The sequence below is a fragment of the Argiope bruennichi genome, chromosome 7 (assembly GCF_947563725.1).
Source record: "Argiope bruennichi chromosome 7, qqArgBrue1.1, whole genome shotgun sequence".
In the NCBI taxonomy this organism is placed as follows: Eukaryota; Metazoa; Arthropoda; class Arachnida; order Araneae; family Araneidae; genus Argiope; species Argiope bruennichi.
Genome location: NC_079157.1, coordinates 83604525 through 83630213, shown reverse-complemented (window position 1 = coordinate 83630213; position 25689 = coordinate 83604525). Strand labels below are relative to the sequence as shown.

The following is a 25689-nucleotide window of genomic DNA, read 5'->3' as shown; positions in this document are numbered from 1 at the left end:
AGAATAAGTAATATATTCATTTAGAAATATTTTATAGTTGTTCAGTGCTTCACAATGTGAAAAAAATTGAAAATTAAATGTTATTTATCAGTCGAATGCCAATATTTAAAGAATGGCTAGAAATACATCATTTTTTAGTTCAGGAACTAGAAAATATATTCCTTAAGCTATCTGCAAAATCTTAAGCAAATCATTTGATAAACTCAATTCTTGTTTCATATCTTTTTTTAGACAAAAAAAAAGTCTTTTTTTCCAATTAAAAAAATTGTCACTTATCAGGCATATTTTAGTTTCACAGATGTTTTTTCAATTATTTTTATGCAAATAAAATATAAAAGTTCGAACGTTTTTCAAAAAATCCATCCCGAAAGCAGCCACATACCTTAAATGCTCATAAATTAACTGTAATCATTAATAATTTATCTTTGATTCTTTACAACAATGTAAACATTCGCATATCGAGATTTGACCACAGATTTCGAACAACATCCGGATGCACAAAATTCCCTTCCCTTCACACAGGAGATTTACAATGATTAAAACCGTTTTATTTTTGCATCAGACAAATTTCAAATTCTCTTCAGAGGTAGTTCCATTGACTCACAATCATCTTCTTTTCCGAAGGTCAAAAGATTCATAAACCGCAATTACTTCATCACATAGCTCTCTTATGATTTTCTCATATGATTTTCAAAATTTCACTTTCATAAGACTTGCGCATTATTGTTGCCTTCTCTGGTGAAGTATCGTCAAGTTTGGATTTTAAACCGGTCGATGGATATAATTCTGATCGCCAAATTTAATTTGTAGGAGATTATCCTCTGTGTAAATAAATGGAACGAACTGCACAAAATAACAATAAAAATTCGAATTGATAATACATGCCATTTCATAATTAATAAAAAACACATTTTAATTACAGTTAACTATAATGATTCTCTTTAGTTTTGAGTCCATGTTTTTTTTTTTTTTTTCGCTTTCTCGTATACATAGTATAGAGAAAGTACAGCAATTGTCAAAAAATTCAAACTCGACAAACTTCAATTTTGACAAAACTCCACTTTTTAGACCTCCTGTGACAAAGATAATTCAAAAACGCTTTGATTTAGACTGTTGAAATTTGGTATACTGTCTGAACACCCAATTTGCAGATTTCTATCGAATTTTGAGTAAAATCTGTGTAGTTCGTCTGTCCAGCTGTTCGAATACAAGTTAATATGATAATTACAAAACGAAAAGAGCCAATCAGATAAAATTCGCTATAACACAGATTTAACATCTATAGCGTAGACACCTATCAAATTTTGAGCCAAATCGACTTACGAGTTTACTGTCTGTCGGTCTGTAGTTTCAGATATATGTAAACGCGATAATTCGAAAACGCCGTGATTTAAATAAATTAAATTTGGTGTGGAATTTTGTAACTACAAGTACAGATTTGTGTCAAATTTTTGTTTCAATCGGTTGAGGAAAGCTTGTCTAAACACAAATTCGATTTTCGGATACTATTAACGCCTGCCAGGGATTCATCGCCAAAACATTCGCCAAGGATAATATGATAGATTCATTAAAAATTCTAAATGAATGCCAAAAATTAGTATTTCGTAACTATTGTATGCCAATGCCATTTAAAACGTTTTCTGGCATGACAACTTTATTAAAGTGTACGCGAGAAAGTTTTGGGGAGACCATTACCTCTGGTTTCATATGCAAATTGATAAAAAGTACCAATAGTAAAACAAGTTCGTTTCATAATTATTTAATAACAAATTTAATAGCAATTATCAACATTGATATCATTTTGACTTTGAGTTAACGGTAATTTTTCGAGTTAATTAATGATACTGAATGATTTAAGATGCCTCAACAAAATTTGAATAAACTAATATCTTATTAATTTATACATTCAGTTATATATAGGTATCTAATTCAAATAATGTGTGGTTTAGAATATTATATGTTCTCATTTACAAACTTCATTAATATTTTTGCTGATTCACAGTAATTAATTAATTGCTTGATCAATTAAACATTTTCATATTTATCTTATTCAAATAGTAATGATTTGGAATGTGATATTTTCCATTTACGATCATTAGTTCATATGGTGCTAGATCATTGTAGGGGAAATGCTTTGTCAGCGTATTTCAATATATATTTTGAAGCAAAGAAAAAAAAGATATTCCTATTCTAATTCAAAAATAATTGAAAGTTTAAGATATCAGTCAACTGTTTTATGTGAAATAACTTTTGTCTATATGAAGGAAATAGGATGATGCAGAGCTTTGATTTTTCTCTCTATTTTTATTTAATTCTCTCTAATTTAATTAATTCTCTCTATTTTTAATCTCTCTAAGAAAACTCTATTTTTAATTTCAAATAGAAGTCCATTATTTTGTTTTAATTGAATAAGATAATGCAGTATGATTAATAAAACTTCTCTATGATGCCACAAATTTTATATTGAAAGTAATAAAAATATTCTTATCGAAAGAAAGGAAAAAAAGAATAACAACTTCAAACGATTTTAATGCCAGTTTCCTTTTTGAAAAATTGAACATTTTTATTCGACTGACAGAATAAAATATCATTTGTTGTCAATAAGTTTCAAAATTTTTTTATGTTTGTTTCTAGAAAATTATCCATTTTTTTCATTATTTTTTTACAAAAGGTATGATATCCCAAGCTGAAGTAATTCAAAATTCTTCTAAGATCCGACTAAGATTATTATGCTAGATTATTATACTTATTATTAAACACGCAATCCAATGCTTTGCGTGACTTGAAAATAGATTTGCTGTTAACTATCACAATATATTATCCTAAATATCACAAATTTTAACAATGGAAGAGAATTCTTCTTATCATTAGTGATTTATAATACATCAGAGTTAAATGAAAAATTTTCTTTCATACATTTTGATTGATGAATGCTTTTTCACTTAAGTATATATAGACTCATTTAGAGAAATATTTGTCCTGTTTATTTCTTTGTCGATTCTTTTTGCAAAAGTCAAATGAAAACGCTCGAAATGAAAAATGCTACTGACTTCTTACCGTGAATTCTAATTTGTCTTTAAAATAAGACTAATCTTCAAAAAATTCAAGTTTCAGTTTTTTTTTCTAAGATATTTAAAAAAAAATTAAGTGCCTGAAATTTAAAACAAAAAGTGAAAAATGCAAATTAATAAAGAAAAAAAAAAAAAAACGACAAAATATTTATCTTATGCATACTGCACTTTCCAAAAAAAAAAAAAATCGTTTAGAAAAATATTTTTTATTTGTCACCTTATTTTTTTTAACATAAATTCTATTCTGAATTTCACAATCAGTCACTATCAAAACATGCAATAAATATTTCCAGCCCAAAAGTACGCCAAAATCTCCCAACTCATTACTCTACATGTGATCAGAACACAACTATGACCTTCAAAAAACTACAACCTCCTTTACCAAAACGAATCTCGAAAACAAACCTCTTTTTAGAAATAGAGAAAGAGATCTAATTTTGACGACGTCGAAAACACACACTAGACACCGCCTTCTCATTCGTCGGAAAACACTCATTCCACTGCGAAGAAGAGATTAAAAAGTGGAGAATCCCCGAACACTCTGGGAATTCCCTTCCAAACGATTCTGGGATAGGGTCGTCACCCCTACTGGACGACTTTTTCCGTCTGTTGTGAGATGATGACGTCACGAGGCCGTATAAAAAGCCTACTTGAGGGTGAGGCGCGTTATTACAATAAAAATGTGGAGGAGTTTAGTGGTCGTTTGCTTTTTGGGGGTGAGTGTTGTTTCGGGAGCTCCTTTGTTCCGGGATGAGACATTCACCCCTTCACCTCCAGGGGTGAGACCCCCTTGTGCTGCCAAGACGGCGACTTTCTGCGAAAAAGTGGATAAATATCCTGCGTGAGTTGAAATGATTTATTACTTTTGAGCAAAATATTGATTATTTTGATATCTGAAGCATGCTGAATTTTTTTAATACGATCTGACCGAAATAGTAATAATAATAATAATAATAATAAAACATCTGTTCTTTCCTTCTCCCAGAAGCAGACCTACTTTATATTTTATATCATTATTAATTTATTGAGTTAATTGATTCATTTCTGTGTAAAATTTGAGTACGACATACGACAGAAGTGTACGATATGGGAGTTCGAAGTCCAGCCTTAAAGAAATCTAAAAAGCCCACCTGTTGCGCCGGACTGAATTATTTTCTCATTTCAGGTCTATCCCAAGTATCATGTTATTAGTTTTATTTATTTATAAGAGCTCAGTTAACTTCATTTATTCTTAAGAAATTTTTTTAGTAATTTCGTGCTACAGATATGTAGAAATTAAAATTTTAAAACTAATTTTGAAAAAAAAAAAACTTCCTTTTCTTATAAAAGTTTTTTCAGTTCAATCGTAATTTAAGTATTTGATTTATTTCATATTTAATCTCTATCCTCTTATTATGCAACATAGGATGTGAATTAAAAAAATTAATAAAATATACAAATTTTTATTTGAAAAATATTTTCTATTTACATTTTTGTCCAAATTATTGAAATATCTTTCCAAGACTTGAAGGTTTTTATTTTAAAAATGTTTTGAATAATAATAATAATAATAAAATAAAATTGTCTCGTTATACTTATGACAACTCATTTGGAGTAAACAGTGACAGTTTAAAAACTGTGATTAATTTTTAGACTACGTAAATAATCGATATTTTGAATTTGAAAATTAGTTATTCATACATAGTAATATATGTGGCTTATTTACTTGATATACATTTATATATAATGCATATTTTAAATAAAATCTTATTTTTTTACAGATATTTTATTACAGAAATAATTTTGTGAACCTATAAAAATGGACAGTTATTTATGTTTTTACAAAATGCAGGAGGAGCATTAAAAACAATTATATTGCTCTTAAATGCACATTATTTAAAATTATTAAGAGACTTGGATAGATATACATAAGTTGAATTATCATTAGTATCATTTTAATATTTGAATAGTTTTTTAAACAATTTGACTTTAAAAAATTGATATGTGCACTAACAATATAATTGTATATATATCCCTTTTCATTTCAATCTGTTGCAATCAAAATATTTCATAACCAACAACACAATTAATTTTTTAAACACCTTCAAAATTTAATATTTAATTTTCTGAGAAAAACATCGAATATCATAAAAAAAAACTGCAGCTTTCCATAATTTAAATAAATTTTTTCAGCAAAGATCAATACAAAATTTGGCAAAACATGTAAACATTTTTTTTCATTTCGTTCTTATAATCATGAAAATTATTAATGTTTTTAATTTTTTTGTTTGTTGAGCAGAAACGAATTAATCTTTCTAAAAATAGTTTTTTTTTCACTCGTATAGCCTTTAAATAAGTTATTTAATTAATGCTAAAAGAGATAATTCTAGATTTTAAAGTTTACAAAACATATTTTTTTTTTAAAAAATGAGCTTCAGATAGAAAAAAAAAATTATAAGTTGTTTTATATAAATGTAATATAAATATTACAAATGCCAGGAAAGTCTCTTGTATGTCACTCTGAACGATTACAATTTGTAACTAAATTTCCCATTTTATCATTTAATTTTTGAATTCTGTCAATATCTTTTTGAATCTCACAATCACTAACAGAAAATACCTTTTAGCTTCTTGAGCTGCTAATTTTTTAAACACAATAATAATTAACAAACAGTGTTTTATTTTATTATTCAAAATGGACTACGATATTTTTTTTTCTTTCTGAAAACAACAACCAAATTTCACCTTTATTGCTTGATTACAATTCAAGTTTCCACTCTAAAACAGCTCCAATGTTACTTAGTATATCTTTATTGTAGATATTTAATTTTTAATATATCTTTAATGTAACTAAATTGAGCTGAATTAAACCAAACACTGCAATAATTTTTTTTTATTAATCACAATAAGACTCATTATCATGACAGCATGCTAATACTTAGAGTATAAAGAGGGTTTTTTTTAAATACTTTATTTCATTTTAAATTTATCTTTGTTTCTGTTATTCAGTTTCATAGAAAAACCACTTCGCTTACCAGGAAATATCGAAGATGTTTTGGGGTCAAAAGAGGTGTGGGTTTTTTTCCATCAACTTTGGACTTTACAAAGTTGCCGGGAATCCCGTCACAAAGATATTTATATTCTTTGAAAAACGATTGCTCCCGTTTTGAGAAATGTGGGTGTTTTAAAAAGCTGTTCGAAAGAATGCATTTTTAAGTGCGAATTTTTCAAAATTGCCATTTCAGTTGATGATGTCGTGACAATGTTACCACGGAAAAGGGGTGCAGTAGCTTCAGAGGGTAAAGACCCCTGAGTACCCGAGGGCGGAAGTCTGACTGAGCGGAAGATGGCATACACACATTCGCTTGCACAAGCTTTTTTACAGGTGGGTGGGGTTCTTTCACACACCTCACAGATAGAACACAGGGGAAAAACATCCATGCCCGAACCAGGACTCGAACCCGGGAACGCCCAGATCATGAGGAAGACGCGCTATCCCTAAGCCAGGACGCTGGCACTATTTCAGTTTAAATAATTTTTTTTGAATACTAAATTTTATCGTATTTAAAATATTAGGCAAAATTTTTATTTTTCAAAATTAAACTTGGTTGTATTTTTATTTTAATATTTAAAATAAATAAATTATTTATAAATAAGAATTGAGCCAATGCGGTTCAATGCATTCGAAATGGGAAACTGGAACTGCCGCGGAAATAACATACATCTGATCATATTAATTTATATTTTAACGCCTTAAGCACGCAAAAAGCCAGGAAGCATGAAATGAGTAAAATTTGGATCGGACAACCAAGGTTTATTCAATTTTAAAAGCTGAGAAGCAAGTTGATTTTTTCTAAAACTTTTGTTTTAAAAATAACTCTCAAAAAATATATATAAGGCTATCGCTTATTCTAAATTTAAGCTTAATTAATTTTTAATTTTTTTTATTTTAAATAACCCGTATTAATTTATTCTAAAATTTCCTCTTATTTCCTGATCTAAATCCCGTTTTTGTACTTAAATATTTCTTACACGCGTTATAAAAAATTGCCGAACCTGTAATTCTTAAGCTGCAAGTGAAGAGGTAAAAAACTCTAAGGCATAATTCCCAAAGATATCTAAGATTTCCTTTTTCTGAAATGACACATGTCAAAGAAGTTCTTAAAAGAATCTTTTAATAAAAGCACTAAGGGAAGCATTTCTCACACTTTTCTCTTGTGTCCCAATGTAAATAGACGCGTTTCACTGGCGCCCCCCCTCCCGAGTACAAACCATGCTCTCCAGTGGAAAAATAAATTGAAATTAAATTCCGAATTTGTCATCTTTTCAATCACTCATCAGCAAAACTGTATATACAACAGTAGCTATATATACACACACACGACAAGATTCTTACTTTCATTAATTTCTTTTTAAAACTATAATGAGTGTGTTGTGATTTTCTAATGAACTGCCCGGTTTTAAATATACTATTTTTAATCTACACAAACACAGCTACACTACAAAATTTACAAACACACATAGACAATTAGGTTAAAGTAAACAGTATGGTGGAGGGATTCCACCGTTTCCACCCGACAGCATTCGGCGTTAGCGCAAGGGTTGCGTATTTGGAAACAGTCGACCTCAGGATGCAAGTCTCCCGTTCAATTGCTTGTCCTTTGTAAAACGCCACAAGGGGGTGCTCTCTGCTCAAGGGGAAAAAGAGGTGCTATAAAACTAATTTTAATAAACCATTTCGACTTTGTCTTTAAACTACTCTGAATGCTAAACATAAACTGCAAACAGAGAGTAAAACATATTACAGGAGAAATATATAATAAAACACGGGAAACTAAGGATTGATACAAGCCAAATCTTTGGAACAATATAAAAGTAAAAAAAAAAAAAAAAAACTGCAATAATATAGTGTGTCCCAAAATGTTTACAAATTTTTCCTGTTCGTCTGTATGATTTTTACTTGGGAAATAGAAATGCGACCTCGAGTCGCCTGAGGTCAGTTTTCTGATGTATTAAATAGCAGGCATCAGGACCATTTCAGGCAATGCCATCGTAAAAACATGGTAGAGTAAATCAGTAACTTGGAATTGGTGAATATGTATTTTTACGTTTTACGGATAGAAATGAACGAAACTTGGTACATATGTTTGGAGAAAGATTTTATAGAAGAACGCTTGCAAAAAGTAGAACATTTGCTTGGCTACCAAGAACCCCCGATTGTAAATCATTGGATTTTTCTCCCATAGGATTGTGTATTCGATAAACATGTAATAGGATGGAAAATGTCCATGGGAACAGATCAAAGAGACCTGAGGACTGAAGTTGTGAAGAACAGAACATTTGAATCTCTGCTACGATGTCCTCATGCCTGAGGACATCGTATTTCCTCTTCATGTGCATAATGAACACATTCTCTTTTTCTTTTCTTTATAATTCTCTTTCTATATAATTTCTTTATTCTTTCCGTCACATAACGCTGCATAGTTTCATTTTTATTCACAACTTCCTAATTAAAACTTGCCCCTAATAATTCAACAGATGAAAAGGCATATATAATCTTAAACTGCACCATAAAAATTAAACCTATATTTAAAAAAAACCGTCATAAAATACATCTTGCAATAAAAGAACGCAATTCAATATTAATCCTATCGCATACAATGACACGTCTGATACGCGTATTTAATTACTGAATTTTTAATTTTAAATCTGCAATTAAGTGAAAGTATTAAGTAATTTAAAACTAAAAAAAAATCACTCAGAAAGGTTTCAATATTTCAGAGGTCTTAATATTCATTATAGGAATTAAAATAACTGTAAATGTCCCAGATAGGATTCGTCATCTAATTAAGAAGGTAAATAAATCCGTATGCGAAGGGCTTAAATACCATCGAATACTGACTTTGAATATTTGGCATGCAACAAGCTTCTGATAACTTTTCACTTTTTAATATAATAAAATTGATTTATCAATAACTACTACATTACATAAGTTAATAAACAAAATACCTTATATTAACTTAGTGAGTTAAACCATACCAGGCATGACAAAGGAACAGAAATTGGAAGAAGGGGATAATGTGTTCTATTTTTTGCCTTTCTTCTTAAATGGCTTTATTAAAAAATTGGTGGACTGTACGAATTATGTTTGTTACTTACTGTATTTGGGTTGACTGTTTGGTATTTTCTTGATATTTCTCCATGCGAAACTCAAATATGAACTATTTATTCATGAAATCTGTCCTAGAGGGTTATTTCAGTGAAAATATTTCGGATAAGTCAAACTTCTGCTTTTGGAAAACTTAATTCTCTAAGATCGTCACGGCAAACAGTGAATTCACTCTTTTCCTTGGGTCTTAGTTCTCGAATTATATTAAATATATTAGACAAAGTGTGATTAAAAACGTCGCCATAAAATGATGCAATAAGGGAACTGAGTTCAATATCAATTATCATCGAATGTTGAATTTGTTTTACATATTTATTTCGATAGCATCTATTTAAAGGCTTCGATTCTTTTTTTTATTATAATAAAATAGAATGTTTGCTATTTATTATTCTTTTTTAGTTTTTCTATAATCAGAAATTTATTTTTTTACCTTTCTTTGAAAAGGAAAAATAGCACTTTCTCAGAAATTATACATTTAAATGCCATTTTCCTTTGATTAGTTAATTTATCGGTGTAATTTTCGTTGGCAAAACTTTGGTATTCTGTAGATTCCACATATTTTAACATTGTAATGCAATTTGTTGTTTTTCTGTACATGGGATTATGGGCTGCCGGATTATTTTCCAATACTCTGCAGATGATATTATACTTTAAAAATGTGTAGACATTATTTCTGAATTTTCTTAAAATGCTATACATATGTAATGATATTTCTTATTGTAATTTGAATATTAATTAATTTCCTAATTTTTGTCTTAATTCAGCCCATGTTAACTTCATTCTATTATGTTCTCTTATTTCCTAATCCAATTCTCACTATTTTATTTAATTACTTTTAATACGCATTTAATAAAATTGATGATTCCCTCATTCCCAAGCCGGAAACAGAGCGATGAAAGGATTTGCATAATCTTTTTAAAAAGAAATCTAAGATTCCTTGCTTAAGCTAATGCTTGGCAAAGAAATCCCTTACAGAATCTCGCAGTAAAATCAATGAAGGAAAACATCTCGATCACTTTGTTTTTATATCGAGGTGTAAAAGGAAGCCATTTTATCATCGCTTCGTTTCTGCGCAGTACAAATTTTATGGCTCCTGCGGTAAAATAAATTGAAATTAAAATTTCAAAATCATCTTATTTCTGAAAAATTATAATATAAAACATTTTCTATTCAAATATTCATACAAATTATACATAAATATTTCAAAAATAAATAATTCGACTTATTTTGGATACATTATGGAATACTTTAAAAACTTTAAGTAATTTAACACAAACTTAAACAGTCACATTTTATTTTCAGAAATGAATAAAAACATACTAGTATTCGAAGAATTTGAAAGTGTCGTAAAGCTATCAAATTTGATTTACGGCATTTTTCAGATGATTATTTTTGGCAAAAGATATTGTTTCAATGCGCTGTTATGATAAACTGCAAAAAAAAAAAAAAAAAAATCGGCATGAGAGCATGGAATAATATCCATCAAAAAATAAAAACCATGAATTTCTTCTTCTCAAGAAAACAAAATATAAATACATAAAAAAAAAAGGTTTCAAATTCTTTTAACTCTTGGCGTGTCTTTATACAATTTGATTTAACTCTTTCATAGATGTAAAGAAAGAATTTTCAACCAATTTTTCATTCGTTTCTTAACATACTAAATTTCCGGAATCTTGTTCAATTATGCATTCCCAGAATCAAACCAATATTTTTTCAGAATTTAATTATCATCTACTGCATTCATTTCAATTTAATTTTTATTTCGTTCATTAAATTGTCATTTCAGTGATTACAAAACTCCATATTAATTTCGATGGTATATGAAATATATGAAAGAACAAATAATAGAAAATAATAATTAATAAATAGAAAATTTTTGAATAACATATTTTTATTAGTGAATTAAAAAAAAATCTTGACATTTTATGGTTATAATTGCCGGTGACTCTGATAATTGAAAAATCCAGTTTGTTGAAAAATGAAATTTCATATTTGGTCTTTACAAAAAAAAAAAAAAAAAAAAAAAAAAAAAAAAAAAATCTGTCAATGCGAATGCTATCTGATTTTCTATATGTGTGTAATATGATAACTTAAAAAGGCAATGAGCTTAAATGAATGTAAATTTGTATGTAATTTTTGCACACAAATTTCACATTTGCAACAAATAAAAAAATGGGAAAACTTTTGTACAAAATACCCAATTTTTAATATTTTAAAAAATAGACCAGAAAATTGTTAATATTGCGAAATTTCAGAAGCAATTAAATTGATTAACTTTTGTTGTTCTAGAAATTGTTACAATATTTTACAAAAACACTTAATATATAATGGAGTCAAATCATGCTCATATGATTCACATTAGGTGTATACTATGCAAACTAAATTTCAGTAGCTATTGCGTTTATTAGAGTGGGAAAAAAAAGACTTTATGTCACCAGATTGGTGAAAACAACCTACAATTAGTTTGAAATGACATGTGCACTTCTTTTTTCAGTGATTTTGATGTCACTTGAACACTCTGTTAAATTCGTTCTGTTAAATAATTTTCACGTTCTTGACAGGTATTAATTGATAATAATAAAAAAAATTGCTTTCATCAGTATTGTTTAGAATTAAATTGAATGTTACACCAGATTTTATATCGTCTGCTTCCTTTGAAAATTTATAAAATTCATCTGCGTAATGAAACCGATTATTTGTTTTTTATTCTGTTATGATTCAATAAAAATAAAAATATTCTTTAATTCAGTTAAGCTGTTACAACTTTACAGAAGTATAAGATGGAAAAAAATTATATCAAGAAGACAAAAAGAGAATTCTTCATTTTGTAAATCGTTCTAATTACATAGAATATGTAACCAAATAGAGGAAGATACAATTTAGGAAAACATTATCTCTGCGGTGTTTTTCTATAAATAAACATATTTGCTGTTTCGGTAGGTTTCCTAAGCAAAAAAATAACCCCCAACAGAAAATAGAAAGTGTTTTCCCAACACAGCAATTAAAATATTTGATGTCAACTTACGAAAGCATGCACTTGCGACACCCTTTCCTCTTAATAATCAAGATGCCTTATCACGATGTGAAAAAGTGAAAGTGAGACATCCTGCCTCTTGTGGTTCAACCAGCAGCATACTTAATCTTATTTCTAAATGAATCATCAGCGTTAATTCCCTAGCTTCCATCTTTTTTTCTCACTTGCTTAAGAATGAGGTTTGTTTGTTATTAAAGAACTAAATTCAAAAACTAGTAGTGACGATGTTATAAATTCTGGATATGCCAAAAGAAGCGGGTTTAATTTCTTTATTTTGGTTTCGAATACTTTTGTTCAAAATACTTATCGCGATTTGCTGTTAAAATACTTCCTGTATCCTGTGGTTCAACCAGTATCATACGCAGCTGTTTATTTCGTAATGAATCATCAATTCGTGCTCTCTAGCTTTACGTTTATTTATTTATTTAAGATAGTGGTTTGTCTATTTCTAAAGTATAAATTTTTATTAATCTAACTAAACTTCCTGGGCTTACAGGGATATCTAGTTTCTTGATATTTTCTTACTGTTTAAAATGTCCAAATTGTCTAAATTCTTATTTATTCCTATTAACTTATAATAGAAAATAAAAAAAAATCCAATAAAATGTTATATAATTAGATTTTTTGATGAAGAGTCAGTTTATAAATTTAAAAAAGAAATCTAGAGCAAAGATAATATAAATAATTTTTAGTAATTGTGTTTCTTTTTAAATTCTTTTTTTATATATATCGAACTGAATACTGCCATTTAGAAGAGAAAAATTTAATTAATAAAATAATAAGAACGAGATAAGAATAAGCTAATTTTATTTAAAAATCATCAGGTAAAAATTCACTCTTTATATGGTAAAGAGTGTTTTAATAAATCTCGTATAAATTTAAAGATTCATATTAATATTAAATATCGATGGAAATTACAAGAAATATATTAATACGTATACCATTTAATAACAATTATTAGGTCATATTGCTGATAAAAAATTATTTATTGCCATCTGAAACAATAATCTAGCATATGATTTTAACCGCACTTTACTGTAATGAAAATAAACATAATAATGAATGAAATAGCCTTCCTTTTTTTAGATTTACATTTTAGAAATGTAGGAAAGAGGATAAACTGAGATATTAAATTTTTTAACCGGAATGATAAATAAAATTAAATTTTTTCACAATCTCATCTAATTTGGAGGGTTTAATTCTTTTGTCATTCTTCGAAAAAATAATATGACTTTATACATAGAATTTTATAACATTCAAAGGAATAATTATAGAAGATGACGTATTGCAAGTTGACTATATGTATTCTTTGTGAAATAATTGTGAAGAATTTTTACAAAACTGTTTTAAAATACTTATTCTAATTAATCTTTTTTAAAATAGAGACCATTTACTATAAAATTTAGTCCATTTATATCTACATTTAGTGATTTCAAATATAACTTTGCATATTTAATACAAATTTAGAAGGGGATTCAAAAATCTGAATCATTCCTTACCATTTTAAAAATGTATTAAAATTTATAATTTAATCAATAACATTTGATTGACTTATTTTGACGTACAATGAATTCTTCAAAAAAGTTCGAGAATTTGATAGACTTATATTTCCTCCCAAATATTTCTTATGAGAAAAGGGTTACGCCATGAGTTACATTGGGAAAGAAAAATTTAACAGCTTTTTTTACTTTCTTAATTCTTTGACACGTAAACAAGCAGCTCTGTTTCACAATCATAGTTGAAACATGTCATAGTATTCAAACGAAAGCCTTATTAAAATTTCGAATCGTGCTTTGGCAACAATGAGAAAACTCGTCCACATAAATCAAATTCTCTGCTGCCACGAAGGTCAGCTTAAAAAGAAAGAAAAAAAATTGCTCAAAACGGAGCGATTTTATCTCCGTAGAATTGCGTCGTGGGTGTAGTCAAATATTTTCAGCCATTTAATCCTTGCATGAATGCAAAGAAAGGGTTTGAATGTCTTTTCTTTTGATGTGCACACTTTATTGTCTTCTGTATTATCAGGCCGAATTCCAAAGTAAATGATTGCTGATGGCGAACACGTGAAATGTTTGACGCCCATTGATTTTTTTTTATCTACTGTATAAAATGAAAGAGGATTTTAAAAAATTTAGAACTTACATGAAAGTGAATAAAGCCTATATATGTAAAAAGAAAAACTAGATTGGGAGCGTTCTTTGCTGTAAAGAAAATGGGTGCGCCTGACAGATTCTTCATATACAATTGTTGATAAATGAAGTCTTTGTAAAATATCTTGCCACAATTCTAAAAAAAAAGTGCTTTTGATGTTTTGTTTTAAAGGAAGTTTTTTTAGGATTTAAATTTTATATGTTTGATGAATTAAGAAACAAAATCAGACGCGTTATTATCTTGATTTATAATATTAAAGATAAAAATTCCTTATGAATTGAATTACTTCAGAAAAATAAGTTTTCATGGAGAAGTGTTTAATTTTTTCACTTTTTTCTTTAAAAATTTTAAAGTAAATTAGAAAATTTAAGTAAATTTTTTTAAAAATTATCACATATGTCAGTGATATTTTTTATACCTAAAGGATTTTATATATAAGATGGGATTCGATAACTTTATAGATCTATGCTTGAATTGAAAAATTTGACAATTTATCTTCATTCAAATGGATTAGGTGTGAAACTTGAATAAAACATTATTGGCAATCTTATGTTCCCCAATGAAAAAATTTACGACTCGTTATTGTAATATTTTAAAAACAGCGAAAGTTTATCAAAATTTACCTTAATTTTTTTAAACTTCTTACCGATTTCAAATATTGAAATTAAAATCCTCACATAACTATCATTAGTTATGGTAAGTGCAAAAAATACGTTTCATATGATGCGTTGACTTACAATACTAATCACTGTTCAACAACAGTTATTAAAAAATTCTTAATAAGTCGTGCGTATACAATTCTATATGTCAAAACTGTATTCTAGTAGCAATAGTATTAAAACTAGAGCCATGCAAATCGAAAATATAGCAAAAAATTGAGTTGTTTGTGTGACGTCGAAATCAGATTTAGCTATGCTGAGCTTAAAATACAAGGCATAATTTAAAATTGAGAAAGTGTAGAAATAAAATCTGTTTCTCATGAAGGTCTTTAAAAATGTTTTTAAAAAATTAGTACAAAATAGTTAGAGCACAAGTAAAATGTGAAAATAAAACAAATTAAAGGACCAGATAAATATAAAATAAAATGTCAATAATTGAATAAAAACGTTTTTTAAAAAATTAATTCGAAACAAAAAACGAAGCAAGTTTAAGAAGTGACCAAGGATAACAAAAAATAAGGAAACCAGAAGAGAAAAATATTTATCTGATCGAAAATATAATTATTCTGGAATCAAGAACTGTTTAAAAAACTGAACTGGAACAAATTCAAAATAAAATAATTAGTATTATCTTTAACACTTCTCAGTTTATATTTCATTCTCGCTTTTTAACAACATCAATGTGTTTTTATTCTGCTTGAGTTTGCTTAAAAAAAAATGGCTCTAAACATCACATTTTAATTTGTTGCTTTTATTCAAAGTAGAATTAAATGTTGGCAAGCAATATTTTCCTTTTTATTCTTTATACAATTTTCTAAAATTAATATGGTAAAAGTAAGCGAACGATAAATAAAAATATTTGTTGGCATTATCGTTTGTTCTCAGTATTTTAATTATTTATTTAATAGTGACTTTAAATTAATATTTTAAAATAATGACTTTGAACATAAATTGGTAAAATAATCATTTGCTTAAAATATCATCAGAATTAATGCAGAAAATATTATTCAAATATTTTTCGCCCTCATTTTAGATGCTTTAAAATTATGCCTGAACATAACACCTATTCTAATGAAAGATTCATAAATTCGTTAATGTATAATTCATAAAATATGTAATTAATGATCTTCTTAACATTCCTAATTAGTATGGTTTTCCATTTTTAATATCCATTTTTGTTGACTTCATTATTTCCATTTCAGATAGATTTATATCAAAACAGATTCTGTTGAAAATATGACCTTTACTTTTTTCGTCAGATCTCGAACGCGTAGTTACGTACCTGCAATGCGTATCAATCAGCAACACAGACGCGTGCTAACTTTTTCCAGCAAATAAATTTTGAGAAATTCTAAATTCTCTCTCTCTTTAACCGTAACCGTGTCGATGTGATCGGTATGCATTCTAACAATGCTCGCTTCTGGAAATACCCTTCCAGATATCGGGAATTTCCCGATTTCTGTGAATAACATTAGCTCCTCACTTTTTCTTTCCAGACTGTATTTCTATTTTTATGATTTTCAAGAATGTGAAGTTATTGACTGCGCAAAACTGATCCGTGCTTATACGCCGACTCGTATTTTATTCTTTATACAATCAAAAACCAAATATCTGGAATTCACATTTTATAACTTTAAAAGAAACGAGTTTTTTTGTCTGCCGTATTAAAGTACTACAATGATAAATTCCATTTTGTTTATTCCAGATTTTATCTATTCTTTCAGGATTTTATTACATGTTTCAGTTCTTGGAATGATTTTGAATCGCTTTCATAGTTTATTAGGATGTTGTTTTTGCATTGTATACGTTTTAGAATACAATCTGAAATGCATATTGAGTTAAAGAAAACGAAAAAAGGAAAATTAAACAAAGTGAAACCTGCGGAAGTAGTTTCCCCGGAAACTTTATCATATACTACTCTCGAATAAAAGTGTTATTCTTTCCTCCCATATAAAATTATGGACCTTGGGCAAGATTGGAAACACCATAAGTGCTCACATTTTTATTCATACATTTGGGAACTGTGTGCTTTGTAGACTAGTTTAAGAAATTTCATAATTCTGGAGAGCGTTACTAACAAAAGATCGATCTTTAGTATGAACATATCATTTTTACTGAATCTAGAGTGCAATTTTTGGCGATTAATCGCCGACATTTGGTTAATAATATACAAGCACCATAAAATCGAATATACATTTTGGACGCCTTTTTTTCAGGCCGATTGAAGCCAAAATTTGCCATAGAACTACAGTTATATTCAAGCGATAGCTCATTAAATTTGGTTTATTTAAATCGTTACGTTTACATGGATGACCAACAAACGGTCAACCCTTTGACAGAATTGGTTCAAAATTTAGTAAAAATCTACACTTTAAATTCTAAAACTGTTAATCAAATTTGATTCGCCTAAGTTGTTATGCTTTTGAATCTTTGTGTTTATATGCTTTAAAAATTTAAGACCGACAGATGATCAATCAATTAATGGATTTCGTTCCAAATTTGATACATAGAAAAATCTATGTACCAAATTTTACTCAACTAATCTTTTTATTTTGTGATTATCTCGTTAATTTATATTCAAACAGTCGGATAGACAGACTTCATATGAATGGATGCCGTTGGAATGGATAGATAAAAATTTACAGTTTTTCGCGTAAACCGAAAGTGTTTTTTAATTACTGAGTTTAAAGACGGAAGATTCAAGTAGTTCTTCTTAATCTCATTTGCAGTGCCTGTCATCCTGTGGTGTCGAAAGCGAAAACCCCCCTCAGTTCAGACTTGGTTTTCGTAAGAATTGCACCACAGAACTGATACTTTTCTGTTAAACAGGAAACGAAATTCTTCTCTAAAGCGAAGGTTAATGTTAATATTTACTTCCTATTAAATGATGCTACGTTTAATTGTTCAATTTGAATGAACTATTTTCATTATCCTTTTAATAATTGTATCCATTAATCAAATCATATTTTGACATATCTTTCTTGATTTTTCAATAAACTGTTAAAAAGCGAATTCATTAACTGAGCTACAAATAATTCCAATAAATAGTTCTTTTGGAGTTAGGAATGTATAAAACGTGGAGGTTCGTCAAAATTTTAAATTCGATTTCTTAAATTTGCGTACAAAAAAGTAATATAATATTAAATAAAAATAAAATGTTTAATGCTTTTTGCTTAAATATCATTATTTATAATTTCAAATTATTATGACATGATAAAAGTAAGACAAAACTACATAAAAAAGAGATATTTTAGTTAATAATATATTATAATTTTAAAACTATAATTTAAGAAAATACGTATATATAAGTTTAAAATTTCATTTTAATTTAAAACACAATTTAAAACTTCCTCTTCGAAATGTAAACAAATCAGATGGTGTCATAGACAAATTATTTCTCTTTGTATCCGACTATATGATATATATATTTTGTAACGTGACGTCAAACTGCAAACTGACTGCTCTGTTTTCGAAGTGCTCATAAGATTCTAAAATTAAATAGGGTTAGGTATTTGATGCGCAGTGCATGAACCATTACTTTTTCTCTAATTTTTGATTTCAAAATGTGTCAAAATTTTGATGAAAGCTTATTGAACTGCAATTGCTTAGTATCCTGTTAATCATGGTTCTGCCTAAACTGCATATGCTAATTTGGCTTTATGAATTTAAAATATCGAGGAAATGTCGACAAAAGCGAAAATTCAGAAATCAAATTTTATACAAAGAATTAATGTTACGATGTAATAAAATGTCAGATTTTCTTATAAGCCTTCTATCCTGGTTTTCGTTTCATGTCTTCAAAAATTTCATACAAAAATTCTACAAAACTGAATATTTTTTTTTATCCAAAATGCTTAGTTATTTTATAACTTTCAATTGATAGGCGTATGTCAATTCAATATATAATTTTTTTTAAGAATTTAGACCAAATTTAATTTTCTATATTCTTGGATTAATAAAATTATTAAAAAATTTAAGTTCTTCCTTCAGTATCTTGAGAATGTTAAGAACATTATTTACATGATTCATGTGCATTTCCCTAAATTTTTATGCACTTTTCTAATAATGTAACCGATATTAAAAAAAAAAAATTAATCACGGATCCGCAATTTTGGCGGAAATGATCTAGGCATAATATTTTACAAACTTTAGAAGAGAACCATTTGACTAAAGAAGCAAAAACTCTTTTCATTCACTTCGGTTTTGAAAGAAAACATGTTTTTCGTTTCGATATGACCTTAATTCAATTATACAAAAATCTGTGTTGGTCGTCTCTGTCGGCAGCTAGTTAATTTGTTTATTTTCTTACAGAAAAACTATTCAAAAGCTACTGGAATCGAAAGCTTATGATTTCGATGATTGGTTCATTGATGAAAGGGATGGACTTGAAGAACCTCCAGAATTCTTGCACGAAGATTTGCTGATCTTGCCTGGCAACAAGTCCCTCCTGAATCGCAAGAGCAGATCGGTTACAGAGAAGTCCAGTCCAAACTTGTCCGTGTCGGAGCTCGCTAAGAAGTGTCCCATCCTCAGCAAGGCGGCATTGCCCAAAATGGCGGCCAGTAGCTCTGGAGAATGGAAGTTCATTGTGCAGGACGAACATTCGGAGACGAACCAGAAGATCAAAGTGCATCTATGCGAGTGAGTATTTCGTAGTACTGTATTTCGAGTAAAATATTCAAGCATGATTTAGAATTTAAACATATTATTCATTAATTCATTTTTCGAGATAAAAATATTATTCATCAATTCATTTTTCGAGATAAAAATATTATTCATCAATTCATTTTTCGAGATAAAAATATTATTCATCAATTCATTTTTCGAGATAAAAATATTATTCATCAATTCATTTTTCAGGATAAAAATATTATTCATTAATTCATTTTTCAGGATAAAAATATTATTCATCAATTCATTTTTCAGGATAAACATATTATTCATCAATTCATTTTTCAGGATAAACATATTATTCATTAATTCATTTTTCATGAGATACATTAAACCTTTTCATGTATATCCTGAAAAATCCATTCAAAATTCAGGAGATTTTCCATCTGTACATATTTTTTCTGGAGATTTTCATACATCATAATTTTTTAGGAGATTTTCCATCTGTACATATCTCCTGAAAATATATACTGATAAAAAAAGATCTAATAGTGGACATTGATGAGCAGATTGAATGTACAAAGAAAGATAAACAGCTGCTCCAACAAAAGAAATTTCGAATATAAATTATATTTTTTATGAAAAATTACTATAATTAAACAGAATACAAATAATTTCGATTTAGAAAGACAGGGATACTACTTTAAATTCGGTTAGAATTATATTTTATCTGTAGGATCGGAAGGATAACTGTAGGATAAAACTACCTATTGGCAACTGAAAATCATAAATACATTTTAGCAATTCTTACATAATCTGGACAAGTAATTTGGAATTCTTTTCTGTAATAAAATTTTATTTCTGCTGAAAATTTGAAATAATTCTATTGCAATTGACATGCATCACAATTACAATGTTACAATAAGATGACGATTTAATTATGTTTATGTTATCGACTATTCACATTTTTGTTGAATTGTTTTTTACATATCTCCTAACGAACATCTTTGGAGTATTTTATGTTATTTGTTTCTCCTTATATTGAATTGCTTATCACCAAGATATGATGACTTTATGACCTCTAATTTTTTTCTTTGAAACGTGGTATTAATATGCAGTAATATCAATACCACGTGGTTATAATCGGTCCAGGAACACCCAAGGCTGTAGATTATATATTCGACTCATCTTTTGCTCACGTCATAGTTGTTGCCTAAAGCAAGGAGATTGTTTCGATTCTCGCAATCGCAACTTTTACGAAATGTTTCAACGTTCAGCATTACGTCATCAAGCCATTTGCACAAACTGGAATACGGAACGTACTGAATTGATTATATTTGGTTCGACAATAACATTTTATGTAATGTTATCAAACATGTGTTTTGTCAAAAAAAAAAAAAATGTTGCATTATCTCAGAATTTATTGCAGACTGAAATAATGCTAGATCATACTGTCCAATTCCTAATTTGGATTTTTGGTTTTTTTTATCTTCCTAGGTAAAATTATTTCAACTTTCTTGGCTTACTATTAAAGTTTGTTGCCATTAAAGTTCTCCAAATAATTGAAAATCTTCTGAACCATTCTATGTTTTTAGCTGTACCAAAGCTATGTTTCATATTTTTTTATTTTGAAATTTACTTAAAACTTGTTTTGGATTATCTACAACAATATAGGATTTCCTTTTATCTTAAAATTTAGTCAATATCATGTATTCAATAGGATTAATTGTATCATTTCTTTTATAGTAAAAGTGAAGAGTGCAGCACGTACTGTACACAGTTCTACTCTCCAGTTTCCATGGTGTTCCTAAGCCACAACGGGACGGTCGCCAAAGATACATTCTGGATGCCAAGTTCGTGTCGCTGCCATACTGACCCCATCAATAACTTCTAAAGAAGTTGTCTGTGAAATATGTTTTTAAAAGAAAAGGAGAAAAGAGCAAAGGATGAAAGATTTGAAGTTTTTTTATGCAAAATCTGTGTAATAAGAAAGATTTATTGTCTTTTTATGCAAAATCTATGTTACAAAGATTTATTTCTTGTAATGGAAACCACGTCCGGCTGGTTTTTTTCGCAGAATGGAAATTCAGAAGTGCCAAAATGCAGTTTTTATTTATCATATATAGAGTGAAAATTTTGTGTTTAATGCATAAATCCTTAAGATTGGATTCATATATGTGACCTCATGATCACATAGTATGTATAAATACATATATAACTAAACATCTGACATCTAATTATATGTTATTTTTCATCACGTTACCAGGACCCTAATTTTCCCTTAAATACTAGGCATTGGGGAACCAAATATTAACTTTGCCTCAAACAAGACCTATAAACCTCAAAAACAAGAATTTACCCTATGCCAGGTCATAAGGTTATTTTCTCATATTACATGGACCTGCCCTAGCGAATGTATTCCATTACTCCTAGTGAATGCGTCCAATGTATCCCATTATACCTTAATGAAGATATTTCATTATGCCTTAATGAAAGTGTCCAATGTCTCCATCATACCCTAGTAAATTAATCTTGATTAATCTACTAGAGAATTAATCTACTAAGGTATGCATACATAAAATGTTCTGATTCAGTTGTGTGCGATGAATTCATTTCTTTGTATGAACTCTCGGATCGCCAGATTAGAGACAAAGTTATGTTTTTTTTATTCCTTCTATTTGTTATTCTTGTCTTACCTGCATGACTTTGACAACTGGAAAATGAAGATATCTATTTTTCACTTAATATTTCCTTTGGGCATTAGCTATAATACGTGCTTGTCGTTACAACTGAATCAAAAGTGAGATATTTTAGATGATGAAAAGTGTGCCTATTGTGAGTTTATTTCCAAATACATAAGAAGAGATAGCTTTGATTCTAAATACTATCTATAATCATAATTTAGTTATGTCTCTCAAATCACTCATAGTTATATTAGTATTAGCTAAACAATAAAATTTCTGGAAATGAAAGTTAAATTTCCTTTATGAATTTGAAGGACGATAAATAAATCAATAGATATAAAAAACAAAAATATAAAGAAAAAAAAGACATTTAAAAAATAAATTATTGTGAAAACTAAATTTACAGTATTGTAGATGCAGTAATAAATTAAAAATCGTGATAACATTCCTACGTCAATGAAAATTCATCATGAAAGATACAGGAAAAACCCATTTGTCTGATCGAGTCCAAACCTGTCTATGTAAAATATTCCGATACAAAGTATATTTCAGTTACAGTTATTAAGTTATATGGCTTCATAAATAATTATTGTTGGATTTTGTTCTGAAATCCTTTATGATAAATCTTTATCTGCAACTGATGGAACACTAAGAAAGTTACATTCATAAAATATTGTTTATTTTTTGTAATTTTTGATATATTTGACACGATTGATAGATTCCCAAAAGGTGATATTCATGGAAATATAAAAAAACAAACAGAATAAACATATAACAGAATAAAAGAATTGCAACATTATTTATTACAATAGATTCATGCTATATGATAACTTTTATAGATTATTAGCCAAAAAATTGTTAAACTTCGAATTCCTTGAAAATTCATACTTAAATATTATAGAATAACTAACTGGCAATAGAATTTTCAAATGAATAAGCTTGCTGAATCCTCAAATTTAATGCATAATTGTAGAAATTACACTTTAGAATTAATTATAAGCATATATTTTTATAAATAGAAATTCTTAGAAGATGACGAATGAAAACAATTACACGCGTTTGGGTACCTGATATTCACATTACATTTCTTACCATGTTGCCATTCTGCTATTCAACAAAATATGAGAATTTACTGATAAAATACGGTTTCCTATATGAAGAGGTTTCTTCAGATGCATATTTTTGAATATATTTTGCCAAAAATATCGTATATATATTTGTTATGTGTGCAATTGTTTATCATTCATGTTTACGTTTTGTGTATATGACATTTGTTTATTTGTTGCCAATTTATCATCGTTTCATCCATTACTCTGTGTACAATTTTTATTTTTTACTGTTGTATTTATATCTTAATAAAAATATTTCCTATTATTTGGCTGTGTTTTTGACTGTTTCGCTTTCATATAAAGAAATATCCTTGGGAATATTCCAACTTTCAAAAACATCAATGAGAATTTTATCTAATGAAAACTGAAGCAAAATTGTGGCATTTTGTGGGAAGAAATGCCATTGCAAAAATTAACTTTTTATACCATATTAACCCTTTAAAGGGCCCTTTTTTTCTTGTCATATCATATTAAAATATTTTTAGGCTTGAAATTACAATAAGAAAAGGAATTCATTTAGCTTATTAGATATATTTAATTTGATTAATTAATTTGGTTAATTAATAATTAAGTACCAAATCAAGATACATCATTTTGATTGAGATAAAGAACTGAAGCATCTAAGTTTTCTGTCTTTCTAAAAAAAAAATTGTCAGAGCTGATGCCAACCTACATAATTTCATACAAAGATCGATAAATTTAGTGGGAAGCATACTTCCCATGGCCTTAGAAAGGGTTAAAATAAAAGAACTGGTCTCCCAATTACTAATTTATCTGTGCATTTTTTCTCTACATTTGAAAAAATTTAAACTATTCTCTAAGTATGATTTGCAATGTTGTTATGAAAGTTAAATAGTCTTCAGACTTTCATCAAGTGTTTTAAATCATATGCTTTTGCTCTGCTAACAAATGATAATTTATCCCGAGATATTTGCTAAATAAAAACAGAATATCTTTTTAGTGATACCAATTTTATTATTATAATTCTTTTTCTCCATAATTTTAAGAAGGCTTTAAAATATATTCTTAAATATAATTTTAGCATTATCTATCCATTTTAGGTAGATTCCTATAGGAAGACTACCTATTGCGATAGTTCTTATGACAAGACTTTGGGAAAATTTCTACATATCTAGCATGGCAACTACATTTATTTGCTGCAAATCGCTTGTTTGAAATACATGTAGTTCATTTTCAATTTTCGTCAACTTCTAACGTCCAATGTTTATCTTTATACTATGCAATATTACAGTGTGAAATTTTTATTAATTTTTTTTTTTACTTTGAATTAAAAATAGTTTTATAAAAATCTGTTATTTCTTTAGCTTTGGTAATCTCCCTTTTCAGCTGCGAATCGTCAAATGGAAATTTGACTAAATATTCCTGCGTGTGCACGAGAACATGATAATTTAAAAAGATTGTGTTATAAAACTTACATTTGGAGCAAAGTGATATCAACGAAATGGTAAATCCACATTAAAATTTCGGACAAAATACGTCGACACGTTGACTGTTAGTACGTCAGTTTTAATGAAATCTCATTAACTCGAAAAAGCAACAAACGTGATAAAAGAATTTAAATGCTGGGATAGCCTGGTTGGTAGAGCGTTGGATTCGCGTCCCTTAGGTTGCGAGTTCGAACCCCGCCAGCCGAAGATTCCCCGCGTGCTTTTGGTGGCTGACGCGCGTTAAATCTGTCGTGGTCACAAAGTCCTCTATGTCGAGAGTAATACCACTGGGGGTACTGGATCAGGGGTGATCGTTCTCTGATTCAGGTCTAAATTACGATCTGTGGTTGAGTGAATGAAATGCGTAAATGAAGTCCGCCCCGTAAAAAGGGTTGGGACGTGTGTGTAGCTAAGTCGTTCTCTTGGCCCTAGATGGCGCTACTATAGGAAAAAGAGGCGCTCCCCCTCAGGCTTAAATCGGCTGTCTTCGAACAACGGGCTTATCCATGGCAAGTGCCATAAGAAACAACAAATAAATGAATATAATTTCATATCTAATCGGTCAACGAGATATCAGAAATGAATATTGAATTTTCTGCGTAATACAACGAAGTGATACACAAATCACTCCCTAATAATTTAACAATATGGAAGGGACAACACTCCCGCTCGTTCATGAAGTTGCTTCGCTTGTGTACTATTTTGAAAAGCCCACGGTACTATGACATTTCCATACACGTACTGAGCGTTAATAACCAATAATTACGATTTCTG

General features: G+C 28.6%; 1 protein-coding gene across 1 annotated transcript; it reads left to right on the top strand.

Annotated features, from left to right (window-relative positions):
* Positions 1–3666: 3666 nt before the first annotated feature.
* Positions 3667–23732, top strand: LOC129976350 (protein spaetzle 5-like). Its single transcript, XM_056089876.1, has 3 exons — positions 3667–3912; positions 19375–19704; positions 21421–23732. Exons 1-3 carry the CDS (start codon positions 3752–3754, stop codon positions 21566–21568), a joined length of 639 nt encoding a protein of 212 aa, XP_055945851.1. The 5' UTR covers positions 3667–3751; the 3' UTR covers positions 21569–23732.
* The last annotated feature ends 1957 nt before the right edge of the window (positions 23733–25689 follow it).